At 49.9% G+C, this 14,743-nt stretch overlaps 4 protein-coding genes across 4 annotated transcripts; 2 read left to right on the plus strand and 2 right to left on the minus strand.

Moving 5' to 3' along the window:
* Window positions 1-932: 932 nt before the first annotated feature.
* On the minus strand, window positions 933-4,688 carry BT62DRAFT_933372 (uncharacterized protein; the record flags this gene model as incomplete). The annotated part of the gene is made up of 8 exons (XM_043186545.1): window positions 933-2,004; window positions 2,060-2,340; window positions 2,400-3,345; window positions 3,404-3,837; window positions 3,891-4,066; window positions 4,386-4,436; window positions 4,550-4,599; window positions 4,658-4,688. Coding segments are annotated over 8 exons (2,807 nt in total), but the record flags the coding sequence as incomplete, so codon positions are not given.
* Window positions 4,689-4,957: 269 nt separating this feature from the next.
* BT62DRAFT_201600 (uncharacterized protein) lies at window positions 4,958-5,734 on the plus strand. Its single transcript, XM_043180032.1, has 2 exons — window positions 4,958-5,348; window positions 5,438-5,734. Exons 1-2 carry the CDS (start codon window positions 5,004-5,006, stop codon window positions 5,645-5,647), a joined length of 555 nt encoding a protein of 184 aa, XP_043038462.1. The 5' UTR covers window positions 4,958-5,003; the 3' UTR covers window positions 5,648-5,734.
* A 630-nt stretch (window positions 5,735-6,364) lies between these two features.
* BT62DRAFT_970134 (uncharacterized protein) lies at window positions 6,365-12,500 on the plus strand. The gene is made up of 7 exons (XM_043188969.1): window positions 6,365-8,263; window positions 8,317-10,162; window positions 10,217-10,446; window positions 10,504-10,889; window positions 10,942-11,108; window positions 11,162-11,408; window positions 11,461-12,500. The coding sequence occupies exons 1-7, from the start codon at window positions 6,720-6,722 to the stop codon at window positions 12,198-12,200; spliced, it is 5,160 nt and encodes a 1,719-aa protein (XP_043038463.1). The 5' UTR covers window positions 6,365-6,719; the 3' UTR covers window positions 12,201-12,500.
* On the minus strand, window positions 12,316-14,362 carry BT62DRAFT_951244 (GroES-like protein; the record flags this gene model as incomplete). The annotated part of the gene is made up of 9 exons (XM_043188172.1): window positions 12,316-12,927; window positions 12,988-13,053; window positions 13,108-13,164; window positions 13,218-13,473; window positions 13,531-13,687; window positions 13,742-13,861; window positions 13,913-13,982; window positions 14,036-14,093; window positions 14,154-14,362. The coding sequence occupies 9 exons, from the start codon at window positions 14,360-14,362 to the stop codon at window positions 12,778-12,780; spliced, it is 1,143 nt and encodes a 380-aa protein (XP_043038464.1). The 3' UTR covers window positions 12,316-12,777.
* Window positions 14,363-14,743: the final 381 nt, after the last annotated feature.

Consider the following 14,743-nt stretch of genomic DNA (forward strand, 5'->3'; position numbering starts at 1 on the left):
CTTGACTTCCACTTTCGTCAAGCTGAAAAGAATACTTAATTGAACGAATGGCCTTTGAACATTATTGAATCTCACAGATGTAAGTGGGCTCAAGCTGGAGCTTGAAGATGGCAAATCACTGGATTCAACAAGATTATTGCGAGCTGGAAGAATCGTGAACCGACTGTGACAGAGTAGATACAGATGGTATTGATCTGTCCTGCTTTTTCCGGGAGCTTTTTCGTTCGGCCACTATCGGAACCATCTATTGAACGTCGAGTCGAGCCATTAGTACTTGAACCAGTGTTTGTCACCCAGGGGATAATGGCGAAAGCTGGCCTTGGCTTGCGGGTAATATGTAAAAACCCCAGCAAACCAAGAAGGCCCTTCGACTTGTGCTTCGTTCGCGGCTCAAAGTTTCTAGGCCCGTGTGGGCGAGCATGATCACCTAGCGTGCTTGTGGGCCCTCACGCAAAGATAGAGTAATGAACACCGACGGTGCTGAATGAACAATCTCCTCTACTGATGTTTGTACGGGCTCCCGGTCCAAATCATTGTCAGTGAGGCCTGGAATCGAGATGAAATAGCTAGCTCCAGTTAAATCTGTACCACTGTTCGCGTAATACGATGCCCATGCCTGAATGTAGGGGTCCGCATAGATCCCGTTGGGATCGTATATACAGGTTGGTGCGATAACACGAGGCTAATTGCTATGTTCACTGACGGTGACCTTAGGCATGGGGGTCAGAAAGACGACATGAAAGTTGGGGAAGAGTCAAACGCACTGCCCTGAGCCAATAGTACTAGTCCACGATGGTTTTCTGATGAGCCCGCGTCGCCGCGGATATAAATTATGGAGGCACCTCTTACAATTCAATGTATTATATGCATAAGAGTCATCAACAAGTACTACTTTCAGCCAAGCGCTTCGTCCAAGTTACAGCGTAATTGCACTCTATTCAAATCCTATTCATTACTTAGCTTCTATTTCACCTCAATAGCCCATTCGACTGTACACTGCAAGGCTTCCTTGTTAGTACTTATGCCTAGGATGCGGAAACAGCCAGCTCAAAATGACAGGAAATCATATCGTACATATATATAAAATAAGAAGACAGATAACTCAAGCTACAGATATGAGAAGACGAAAATTTGATACATCATCAGAGCCGTGGTCGAACAATTTATCACCAATGTGGTGAAGGGTTCCCGTTTGTAGAGCCTCCATCTGGTCGTCTACGGGGCCAACCCGAATCAACAGGGCGATTCAAATCATTCCCGCCCCCTCGACCACGACCCCTTCCACGGCCCCTTGGACGATCACCGCCTCGTTGACCAGGAGAGTGTCCACCTCGCGATTCGCGTCGCTCGTGGTACTCTCCTGGCCCACCCCGGTCATACCCGGGACGCGAGTAATCCCGACGTTGATCAGAATTATTGGGGTGTAGTGGCGGCTGGTACATACCGTACATCGGGGGTGCTCCATTATGATGTGGCGGTGGGGGTGGTGGGGGTTGCAGCGGGTTGAGTCCCCATGACTGTGGCAACGGTGCAGGGACATGTGAGGCAGCCGGCATAGAGGGTGCAGGAACGGGTGGTATGGGGATGGATAATCCACCCGGGCCTTGCAGAGTTCGAATCATGAGCTGAATCTGCTCTGGAGTGAGCGCGGCAACCTCGGCTGCCAATGCTGCTGGTTCAATTTGAGCCGATGCTATGGGCGGAGCAAGATTTGCCAATGTCGGAATATTGGGTATGGGGGGGTTCGTTGGTACTGCAGGGTTAGGAGGCGAAAGTGTTGAAGGTGGGACGCCTGCTGCTTCTGGAGGTGGTTTGAGTTCCCCTTTGTTCAGCACCCAGATGCCGATCATGTAATTTGTCTGTCGCACTTTGGGTAGGCGGAGGTTATCAAGGAGCTCCATAAACTCTGGAATTGGATCGCTCGAAAGTAGAGGAATGATGTAGAGCTCACGTCCAGGAGCGTCCTTCGGTCGTGGTCCCCATGGAAATACCAATCCATGTCGTCTGTGAAAAAAATGCATGAGTCTCGAACCTACGCATCTAGCCCAAGGAAACGTACCCTTTTCCTACTAAAAAGTCCGCGAATACCATGAAACCGTTGTCAATTGCGTCAGGAGCTGGCATGAAAGCCACGCCAATCAGCTCTTTTGAAGGATTTAATCTGACTTGAAGCAAGAACTGAGCCGACTTGTCAACTGGTACTCGGCCATCAATCCTGAGCAGATCCGTGGGGAATAGGGTACGCCAAAGCGGAGAGCCCACTTCTATTGGTCTTCCCCCCATCTGTCGCGCGACAATGGGCGTCTCTGTAGGAATCGAAGAATCCAAAGGCATTGTGATCTAAAATTTTGCCATTGATCAATGATTATATCAGTGTGAGCCGACGAGTTGACACATACCTTTCCTGACCACACAGGTTCTGTGGCGTTGAATGCAGTTTGCACACCACCCGGTGACAGAGACCTCTCGGGTTCCTTTTCCTCCAAAAACATATCAAAGTCCCGATCATCAGCTTCTGCAATCGGCTCGGGGTCCATGGGGTGATGCTTGGTCTCCTGAGGAAGGGAAGGTTCCTGCGGTGTTTTCGTCTCCTCGGTCTGTAGGGACCATATCGAGTTGAGGTCAAATGATGCGGAATGCGGCGTCTCGGGAAGTGATGGACGCGACGCGAACGGGGAGATGCCTATGGTGGGAGAGGCAACATTAAAGGTGGGAAGTTCTGGTGCTGAGACGACAGGAGAAGCCGTGGATTTTCCGTCGGTAGGAGCCACCTCGACCATGGGGTCATCGTCAATGTTAATCAAATCGGTGAGACTCAGTTCTGGTTCGACGGGCTCGGTCGCGTTTTCATATAATGGTGGTCTCGCTGAAGGGTAAGGATCCGCAGATGCATGCGCATCATGCAAGGGTACCGGAGGTGGCAAACCCCAGGACGCGCTCTGTGATACAGGAGACTCAGGAGGAACAGACACGGACATTGTGCGCTGACGAGGCTGAGCGGCTCTGAGCCGAGCCATACGCTCCCTTTCCATCCTCTCCTGTTCTTCAGCTTCACGCTCTCGGTCTCGTTCACGTCGACTGGCAACCTCGCCGTTGACATCCTCGATATCCTGCAGTCCCTTGTGCGTGATCTTAGCACGGGGTGCTGTAGTTTTCTGCAGAATTGAATGTTCCAGAGATTCCTGTTCAGCGATTTTGATGGATTGCTTTGTCTCCTCGTCCGCTAGATCAGTGGAAGACATAGTGGATATTTCTTTCGCGGATATCTTCCCCGAAACTATACGCTTATGAAGAACGACACGATCAACTTTGCTAAGATTGAATTGTAATGTTCGAAATCGATCCCTGTGACACGAAGTGTAAGTTAGTACCTGAATGACAAGTTTCATTGCGAGTAACTCACTTGTACCCATCTCCAGCGTGCTTATCTGGGTCACAGTATATTTCGTACACACAATGCTCAAGATCATTAGCAAACTGATGGGCAGCACTCAAAACAGCCTTCTTCTCTTCCTCAGTCAACTCTTCAGCATTTTTCTCCACGTCGTCCGATCCTTCGCCACTGTCTTTGGTACGAACATGAGGATACTTGAGAAATATGCCACGAAAAAGCTCCTTAAACTTTCCGAGACAGTACTTCCTTGTCGGATCTTCCGTTGATTCAGACGAAGTTTTGGTCTTCTTTGATGCCGGTGGGGGATGAGGAGCAACCTGGGCCTTGCGTTTGAGGGTATTACTGGGGCCCGGAGATTGGTGAGAGGGTCGGCGGTTTCGACCAGGTTTCTTGGAACCATCCGACTCTGATTCGGAGGAATACGACAATCGACGAATGGGTCGCTGGAAAGAGCATGAGAACTGAAAAACCCCGAGTAGAACTGAATGCTACGGACCTTGCCCCCTGCTCTCGGCTGCACATTTTCTGCGACGTATTCGTCTTCGCTGCTTGGGACATCTTCCGACTCTGACGGATCCTCGACGTCGGATTGGAGTACCTGTCGTCGTGTTGCTGCCTTGGCTGGTGGAGGAGATGTGACTTGTTCAAGTGCATTGGGACCCTCCCATGTCACTGCAAAACGATGGGTCAGTGTCTATTATATACGACGTCAACTAGAAATTGACTGATAGAAATATAACATCTATCGCCCTGGTTCACGCTGTCTCGCTGTTGTTCTACATCTATGTAACTTCAGGGCTGCAAGTACGACTGGCAGATTCAAGATACACCGTTTTCCGTCCATGAAAACAGAAGATACCACCACTTGCAGCACGTACATTGGAGAGCACAAAGTCATAAGATGAGATATAATGCAGCGAAAAGTTACAATATATGGCAAAGCGACGACTACACGAGAACCAGAGCGCGTAGAAAGGCGGAAGATACTCACTTGCAGTACGACGACCGGTCTTCTCGGTGCATCCTGGACAAATGTAGGCCACTACAATTCAGAAAGAATCAGCGTAAATTCGCAATCATGGCTGCAGTTATCAAACATGCTTGAAGGCCCACAGCGATACGGAGAAGGGGGAGAACAGGGAAAAACTTGCTCACCTATATCTTCCGCTGTATTCTCGGTCAAATTCACGCAAGCAAAATGGTACCTGAGAAGTCATCTTGGATGAGCATCGAAAAAAAAAAAATCGGACAAAGAAAACGTACCAGTCTGTGCACTCGGCGCACTGTATCATCGGAGTGCCATTGTCACCCCTCCTGCAGATGCAATACACTTTCTTGCTCTTTGTAGCCTTGGTATGAGTGGATTTGGATTTGGTTCCCGATTTCTCATTTTCTTTCTCAGGATGAACAGTCACTTTGGGGCTGCTGCCAGTCCGTCCCTTTGGCTTTGCTGGCTGTTTGACTGTAGAAGACGATGGTGGTGTAGAACCCAGGGCTGCTCTTGCTCGTGTCGTACGCGTGCTCATCGTCGTTGGAATACAGGTCTCACCGTTATCTGTGAGTTGTGACTCAGATTATGGCGTGGGAATTCAACAGATTTTAGAGTTCAATGAGTACAAACAATGCACGGCCCGGCTTGCATCCACATTGTTGTCTGCTTCTTCTACGTTGTGGTCCCCACGACGTGATGCCTACGACGCCTGCAGGAAGCAACGCCCATATCTATAGCGGCCGACAGCATGATCTCACGGGATTCTTGTTTTCTGTCTCGGGCGGATATGCTCGTTCCGGTTGCTTGAAAACCCAACGCCAAGGTGTAGCGGCGACCTCTGCTAAGTACATAAATTGGGACTGGTGCATCAAGATGATCCCCAAAGCAACTGGAATATCAGGCTCGCCATGCGCGTTAGGAAAGGCTTGGAACCGGAACAAACGCTCCTTTCCACCGTCATGGGTAAGCATCCACAACCGAATTTGGATTCTTCGGATGGTCCACCTGAACTGACAAAACCGCATGGCACCCTGATTGGGTCATGTTCGTAGACTTTTATGGCCGAAAAGCGGACGAATTTATGCGCCATCTGGCTGCGTATTTCTGTTTCCGGAGAAAACGCGTCTCCACGATCACACGTGATCGCCTCTAGAGAGGCGCATAAATGCTGCTTTGGATCACCTCGAGGCCCTTATCAGCAATGCAGTACCATTATCGAGGGCCTTGTCTTCCTGTCTAGGAAGATGTTCCTCTACTGTTGACGAAGCGGTGGCGTTATGAATAGGGGACCCTATAAAGGATGTCGACGTGGTTCCATCCGAAATAGAGACACAATTTATGGACAGGGGTGCGTTCCCTGGCACTTGAGAGTGATGACAGGACGCTGCGTCATCTCTGGATCATTCTCTAATCATTCTAAATTCAATCTCTGATGTTACCGAAGAGCTGTCACCCATGATTTCACTGTCCAGTTTGAAAATCCATCCCGTCCTTTCAACGGGCTGTCGATGGCGGGGGCTACAAATGGAGGCCAACCGTTAATTTTACGCTTTACTGACATGTATACCACGTTATCCTGTGAATTTCCAACGAAAAGCAACTGTTACAACTAAGTAATACGCTTCCGAGGAGCGATTGAGGCCCAAATTTGTCAAAGAAAAAATCACCAGGAACTTGAAGTAGTTGCCGTGATATGACCGATCGAAACAGTCTTCTTCTTACCCCCGACCTTAAGCTGCAGGCACATCTCTCCTCCGGGTCGGCGCAGATACTCTGTATCGTCGTTGCGCCCACTGGCGTCCACGATTGTTGTCGCCTTTCGTTGTTGTCAACGGCCAAGCAGCGTCGCTGAACAGCCGCCTCGACCTGTGCGCTGCTCTCGATTCCGACCTTTCATTTTCCCAGACATCGTAACAATTGCCAACATTGTGAGCTACGACGGTACAGACGACATCGAAGCCACAGTAGCACGGATATCTGCTCAGGTTCGTACTCTACAGTCATTGTCTAGGTTTTGCCTTTCCCGTCTTGCTTCTAGCTTTTGCTGGACATTCACTACTGCTTTTGCTGGCCATTGTTCTCATGATGAATTGCTGTGCTCACTTGGTTGCTTTCTTTCGTACCTAGAGTATCAGCCCAAGCCTAGTTTCACTTTCCTTTCCCCCCGACATTCGCACTGGCCGTGCTGAATATATTATCGGCGACGACTCGTTTGTTCAAGTCCTGTCTGTCCACCACCGATAACTGACAATCTGGGCTCCACCTGTCAAGAATCCGCTTTGATTACTCCATTGTCCACTTTTTAAAGTCATCTCCGTGCCGTTCGATTCATACATGGCGGCTGCAGTATTGCCCAACGTCTCCGTCTCCGGCCCATTCCCCATGGCATCCCACCAGTGCATCCCAAACAAGATGCTCCCGACTGCGTCGTCCTCTCGTTCAAAACAGCCCCCCTCTTCGTCATCGTCAGCAGCAGCAGAGGACTTATCCACAAAACCATTTACCCGCCTTCGTTCTTCCCTTGAGCAGAGCATTCGGACTGCAACAAGGTCCAAGAAACAAACACCTCCCGTCGACGACTTTGCGACTATTACACCCAAGACCGGCAAGGGAAAGGAAAGGGAAGATTTACAGAAAGATAAAGAGAGACATGGAGTGCTAAGAAGACTGGAATCCAAAGTCAACTTTCGTCGCGGTGGCAGAGAGTCCGTTACACCAGCACCTTCGCCCATTCCGCCTGTTGCAGATGAGACCTCCAACAAGGTGCGCCTCGCCGGGTTCACCAGTTTTATAACGCCGTCACTCCGCCAGGGATCCGTGTCATCACCCGCTCTCCACCTTTCCTCGCAAGCTCTACCATCTCCCAAGTCACAGCCTGCAATTCCCGCCTCGTCTTCATCGACTAGTCCTGCCCTTGTTTCTCCGGCGCGACCAGCTCGAGACAGGACGCGAAGATCAAGCAACAATCATCCGTCGCAAATTTCACCACCAGCTCTCACCGACGGTCGCTCCGTATCCAGGTCCAAGGAACCGATACCAAGGCATAAGTCTACTAGATCTGCTCCTCACAATATCTCCCCTTCGCCATCCAACCAATCGGTGAATCTAGCGACCTGTGTGCCAGAGACGCCTTCAAAGCCCCGTCGTGAACTCAGTAGTCCTCCTGATACGCCTACACCTGCATCGGGGTCACGAGGGCAACTCCCCCCCAAAACGCCTGTGGAAAATTCAGACCCGCCCTCTGCATCCGCGATATCACCGAGGAATTCGAGTCCCATAAGGGCTCGATCACCTTCCACCAGGAATCGTGTTGTCCTGACATCACAGCGTGGCTTAACTTCGTCGTCTACCTCCCATCTTCCGACAACTCAAATTACTGGGTCGTCTCCTATACCCAGGCGGCCGTCTGTAGATTCGCGGAGACCGTCGATAGACTCTCCTCGGCGGCCATCTACTGGATCCCCGAATTTAGGCAGAGATGAGTCTCCATCACCCATACGACCGCGACCTGTATCACCAAATCAACGTTCATACGCTCAGAACAGGCACTTCAACATTTCAAGTACCTCACTGATACCGCCTTTGTCTGACCCCGCATTTCGCGAGCTTATTAGGTCAGCTACCACGTTGCTATGTAAGGAGGTCAATAAACCTCCTGTGCATGCTACACGAACGGAAGTCGGGGCTAAGGATTGGGAGGAGGTGGAGATTCGTATGCGTGCCTTGTCACGACTTGAACGAATATGGGGTAAAAGTGGTGCGAACGGTAGTTCGAGTAATCTGCCCAACGTTGGTGCTAGCGGACTTAGTGCAAGTGGCGAGGAGCGCGAGCGTAGACTATTTGCGGAAGCTCTGCGAGATGGTTTCGTGCTGTGCCAGTGAGTGACATCGTGCCTATGCTATGCATATCGTTGACTTGCTCTATTCACAGGTTAATGAATAAGCTTCGTTCGAGCTCAATCGTGCGCCCTGACCCTCGCGAAGATGGTTTCGTCAGGACTTCTAACATTACGAAGTTCCTGGCAGCCTGTTCCTCCTATGGTTTGCCTGATGACGACTTGTTTCAACGCGACGATTTAATCGAGGCGTCAGCGGAGTCCTTAACGCGTGTCGCCAAAACAATAATCGTGTTGATCAAGTTCGTCGAAACTCCTATTGCCGATCCTGCGAAGATCTTGTCCGGTCAAACCCAGAAACCGTCTCCGGCGGGCCCTTACACTCAGGGTACGACTTCTCGGGCCACCTCCTCTTCACCAAATTTGTTCACCCAGAGCTCTCCTCCGCCGACTCCGTCGCCTCGTAAACGATGGTGCCCTTCGTCCGGATTACCCACTGTAAGATCGGACAGTCCTGAAGAATCTGTCTCGAAGAGTAAAACACAACGAGACAGACCTATTGTTGACGAAAGTAATCGGGGTAAAGATATCGCAAAGGTGTTGACCCCTCCCCCTAGGTCTCCTCTTCGTGCTCGTTCCAAGACAGTGAACGAAGATGAGGATGGCCATGGTCTGTTCACCTGTTCCGTGAACCTTCGTTCTTCTGTCGCTGACTCCACTCGTGCTTCTATTGATGACTCGTCTGTCCGAGACTCTGTTACCTCTACCTCTAATCACTTCATTCGTCATTCTACTGTTTCGACCATGACCGATACTAGCACTGCTACCACGGGGACCATGTTCTCTAGTCTCTTGGACGTCGGAAGGGCGAGTGTTTTGAACAAGTTCGGTACCATCCGAACAATGACCACTGAGGCCACTTCCGAGTCACCATCTATAACTCGAACGGAAGGCAGCTTCATCGTTGAAGAATTGTCTCGTAAACGGACAGATTCGAGTGGCAAGTATGACCGCAAGCTGAGCGATGCGGCAGTCGTAGATCTTTCCAGGGTGATTGAGGAGACAGATGAGAGTAGTGCAAGCTCTAGGGGTAATGGTCGTGATAGAGCAAAGCGTGCGGCAGCGGAGCTGGAAACAGAAACAGAGGAAAATAAACCAGAGCGAGCTCATGCCCTCCGTCTTGGCAAAGGTAAATGGCCAGACGACTTCCTTGACGTTCTTCAGGCGCACAATCAACCTCGACCTGTCCCTGCTAAAACATTTACATCGTCCGATGACATCGATGATCGTTCCTACACTCCATCGCCTACATCTACATCTGCCCCTCGAAAACTTGCCATTGTTGGTTCTAATCGCCGTAATGAAAGCGTTGAATCGTTGCCCCATTTCCCGAGAAGACCCACTCACCGTGCACGTCATAGCATTGACTCACCGGTTCTCTTACCCCGTGAACCTTCCCTTCGCCGGGATGTTAGTCCCGACGCTCCCTCATCGAGCAAGGCTATACTCCGTCGACATAGTACCAAGCCTGCCCAGCGAAGTGGATCTCTCGTACCTAGGGATGTCGATGAATCTCGGAGCTCGGATTCGGACAAGATGGTGCCATTTCCTCTAACGACATCTGGAGAAAACACACCTAGTATATCCCCACACTCCTCATCCGGAGACAACCCCGCCGGGAACTCCGCCGCTCCTCGCCCTCCCCGCGGTCGATTCCAAAGCGACATCGAAGGTAGCAGTAGCAGGCGTATTCGTCCTAACTTGTATGATGAATTGGGTCCTAAGCCTACACGGTCCCGGTTTGAGAGTATGGTCAACTTGGGCGTAGCGTCATCCGGAAATACGAGTGCTAGCGATCTGATGTCACGAGATTCGATGGAAGGGAGTGCGGTACGCAAGCCACTGATTATTCGAGAGGAGGGTAAGCCGCCGACCCACTTCGTACGTACGCTTTTGAACCTCCGGAATTTCACTAACTAAAACTTCATAATCCAGCAACTCGGTAATTGTATCGGTCGTGGCCAGTTTGGTTCGGTGTACCGGGCTTTGAACCTCAATACGGGGCAAATGGTGGCTGTTAAACGCATTAGACTTGAGGGTTTGAAAGAAGACGAGGTTACAACGTTGATGAGAGAGGTGGATCTTGTCAAGCGGCTGTCGCATCCAAGCATAGTCAAATATGAAGGCATGGCCCGTGACGCCGATACGTTGAGTATCGTTCTCGAGTACGTGATCTTCGCTTATCTACTCCGTGTTACTCTTCGTCTTATCTGAACCTAAAGATACGCAGAGAATGGGTCACTTGGTCAGACACTGAAGGCGTTCGGCAAACTGAATGAGTGCCTCGTCGCTAGCTATGTGGTCAAGATTCTAGAGGGTCTGCACTACCTGCATACAAGTGACGTCGTGCATTGTGATCTCAAAGCGGCCAACATCCTTACCACCAAGAATGGTAACGTCAAACTTTCCGACTTTGGTGTTTCTCTGAACTTGCGTGCTATGGAGCGAGAAATTAAGGATGTTGCCGGGACGCCTAACTGGATGGCACCGGAGGTCATAGAACTGAAGGGTGCCTCTCCGAAGTCCGATATCTGGTCGTTGGCATGTACGGTGATAGAACTGCTCACTGGAAGACCTCCGTACGGCGATATCGCCAACAGCATGTCAGGTATACATTACATCTGGTCTAGTATTCTTCATGTACTCACACTCTTTGTCAGTAATGTTCCGGATTGTGGAGGACGACATGCCGCCAATTCCAGATGGCTGTTCTCCGCTACTGGAAGATTTCCTGCGACGATGTTTCAACAAAGATCCGGCTAAGCGACCCGGTGCGGATCTCCTCTGTGAACATGAGTGGCTCAAGAAGAACTGGGGTGCTCACAAGGTGAGTCTACTTACATCATACGTTTTAGATGTTCTGTTGACTTGGCGCTATAGGAACTTCGTCCCCAAGATAGCATCCCCTTCCTTCGTCGCGTCAGTGCGGATTTGCAGAAATCTGAGGCTGTCCGATTCCTGTCCCAGGTTGAAATGCCAGATACACCTCCACTGGAAGAATATTCCCATGATGATGCGATCAGCGGCTCACCTCCTCGTCGCCACTCCAACTCGTCGGCTCGACCCTTGGCCGATAACGACATTTCACCTCGCGAACATACCTTTGTGAAAACTACATTCAGTAAACGTAAGTTTTTCTATAGTCAGGTCTACATCGAGTTAATGAAGTTCCCGCTTAGCTATGACTTGCCGAGTGTGTCTTCTGAACGTTAAGAAGAGTGCTGTTCTTTGTTCGCAGTGCAGTCTAATCTCCCATTCCAAGTGTGCCCGCAATGCCCCTCCCACTTGCGATCTCCGTGCTCAGCTGTTATTATATGCTCAGTACGCCGAGAAGGGCAATCCCAATAGCGTTTACTCTAATCCAGCAGACCTACTACGTGATGGCCATCCCGCGAGTCCGGTGTCTGACGTCTCTTACGTTGCCCATACCCACACCCCACGAACAAGTATTGATGTGCCCCCTGCTACCCCCAATCCAAGTGCCAGCTCGCAGGTGCATACTGCATTCAAGTTCATCGGAGCCTTTAAGCGGTCGCGAAGTAACCTCACCTCGGATCAAGACCAGTCTGTAGCTGGCTCGTCAACATCTTCTCCGGACAAGGCTAACTATACAAAGGGGCCCGCCTTACAGCGGAAGATAACGAAGGAACGGCCGCAATCCCTGTCGAGCAACAGCACTACACCGAATAGTTCTAGTCTCAGAAGTGCACCTGAAAGTACTGGAAGGAAATCTACATTTTCTACTGAGACTGATGGCGGCACGCGTTCAATATCTCCCATCGAAGAGGGCGAAATCCATTCACCTTCAAGGATAGCACCAGCATCTGGATTCTCAGACGAGGGACATTTTCCTGGAGGTTTGATCGATTCTCGTCGTCATAGAAAGACCAAATCCGCCGGCAACTGCATCGTGCAGTGAACATTTTCTTTGTTTTCCTGTCCGTCCTTTCTGTATACATACTTGTGCACTAATCGTTCCTTGTTCTGGTACATCGCTTTGTTTATATCATCCTTTGCATCACTCTCGCGTTTGACTCTGCATTCTGTACATTATTGCTTTTCTGTGCATACTCCTCTACAACATTGTGCAATAGCAGTTTCCTTGTGTCCCCTACTCTTCCCCTCTTGCATAGTACGTATGTTATTCAATTCCCGCTAGATACATGCTTTCGCACTGGATGTGGACTTTGCCGGTGTGTTGCAATGTATTCTTCGTTGTAAAAACACGCAAGTCTGCTGATGTGAGAGAGAGAGAGTAGGAGGTGAGAAAGCTCTCTACTTTCGAAAATGGCTGCATAATAAGCAAGTAATGACTTCAGTCAAAGGAGAAGATATTTCGCGCCCGTTACAAATGGCCTGTTAAGAGAAACTGGTGTTGGCAGGGCCCTGTGCTGAGCGAGAAGCTCAGTATCACCCTCCCAAGAAAACAGGGTTATCACATGGTGTTGTACGCATCGCACATTGTACATTTACATTGTTTCGTAATTCATATCACCTTAATCTTGGATTTGCACTTTGATGGCACCTTGTGCAGGGTCCGCAGCAACGTTGAATGCATCGATAGCATCCTCAAGCGCGAAACGATGAGTAACCAGCGGTTTGAGATTGATGAGTCCGCCGGCCACGAGACGTATAGCCTTCGGGTACTATAATAAGATGGTGAGTATGCCGGCAAACTTGTCATTGTGAAAGGGACTCGGATGCACCTGATTAGAATAACGGTACTGGAACCTGAGATCGATTTCATTTGCACTCAGTTGCATGAATGGGAACTGCGAGAAAGTATACATTAGTTGATGCGGGGCAACCCTTGATGAAGGACATACGGTCTGTTCACTTTTACCAACACCGATGACGAAGACTTTCCCACCAAACTCCATCGTCTGAAGACCACGCGGTTCAGAAGACCCCACAGATATGAAAAAAAGACACGCACGAATATTGCCGTACTAATGCTACTCTCCACACCGGTACATTCCAGCGCAAGCTTCAACTCGCCACCTGCGGCTTCTTTGATCTTCTTCGCCTGATCCTTGGGCGCTAAATCACGTTCAATCAACACGGTTTTCACGCCGGGTACCAGTGACTTGGCAAAGTCCAGACGACTTTGAAAGAGATCTGTGATAACGATGGGTTCGGCACCTGCAGCACGCGCAGCGAGAAGGGAGACTAAACCGATGGGCCCAGCGCCGCTACATCAACAGCTTTGAATATTTGGCGCGCGACGCAGGAAGCATAAAAAGGCGTACCAGATGAGGGTAGGGTCGCCAAGGCGCAGCCCTGCACGATCGATTCCTGCTAAGGCGACTGCCAAGGGCTCGCACAAAGCGCCTTCTTCGAAAGTCACATTGTCGGGAAGTTTATGCAGCCATTGTTCGGGATGAACGTGCCAGCGTGTTAGAGTGCCTAGAACGAAAGGATTAGGTGATGTATTGTTGACACTAATAAATTCATACTAACCGTGGTAAGGAGGGGTCGAAAAGAAGACGACATCTGGACAGCCGTTGTACTTTCCTGTGCGACAAGGTGTGCAGGATGGCTGTGAGCAGGGAATTCCTGCTTCCATTGCAACTCTATCACCTACAGAAAGTTCAATGGTTGTAGATATACTATATGAACTGACGAACTTACCGACTTTCCAGTTTGTCACACCTTCTCCAACTTCAACGACCTCTCCTGCAGATTCATGGCCTGATCCACACTATAATCTCATTTAGTATTGTCGTCACGAGAGACAATAAAGTGATTGCCTACCTCATCAGTGACGATCATATCGCCGATCCTTCCGTGGCGCCAGAAGTGAACGTCGCTTCTGTTCTCATGTATAGGTTAAAAAAGAGTGTTCATGAGTATTAATGACATCCGCAGTTACCCGCAAATTCCTGTAGCACGTACATGCAGAAGGACTTGCCCAGGCCCGGGTTTAGGACGAGGCTTCTGGACAAGGTGGACTTCGTGCGCAGGATTGTAAAATGCCGCAATATTGGCTTCCTTGTCTGTCTTCTCCCCAAGAGCCAGAATCTTAAAGCCAGGATCTTGGAGGACTTTGAGAGGATTGTACAGTTCTGGATTCATGGACATATTTGAAGGCAGATTGCTAAGTGATTGTCAAGTTGCTGGGGGAAACAAGTGGAATGAATAGCAAGCGAACCTTTCTTACAAGTATAGGTCATTTGAACGACGGATTCGGGCCGCTGTCCCCGGGTGGTCAATCGTCAGGTACGTAAGCTTTTACACAAGCTCTTCCATTGGTGCTTTCCCGATTGCCTCAGAAATCCAGTACGCCAACAAGTTTCGAGTGCGATAAGAGAAGGAAAAAGAAGCTTACTGCGACCCTGATTTACCAATCACCAAAAGCCGGGCCATTCCTGTTGATTAAACACTCGACACTTTGTTTGATTTCTGACATCTACCTTCAGATATGTAAGTTGCGTCTACCGTATAGCAGTCCTCGCTGACTGA

The sequence above is a fragment of the Guyanagaster necrorhizus genome (genome assembly GCF_019112545.1).
Source record: "Guyanagaster necrorhizus MCA 3950 unplaced genomic scaffold BT62scaffold_16, whole genome shotgun sequence".
Taxonomy (NCBI): Eukaryota; Fungi; Basidiomycota; class Agaricomycetes; order Agaricales; family Physalacriaceae; genus Guyanagaster; species Guyanagaster necrorhizus.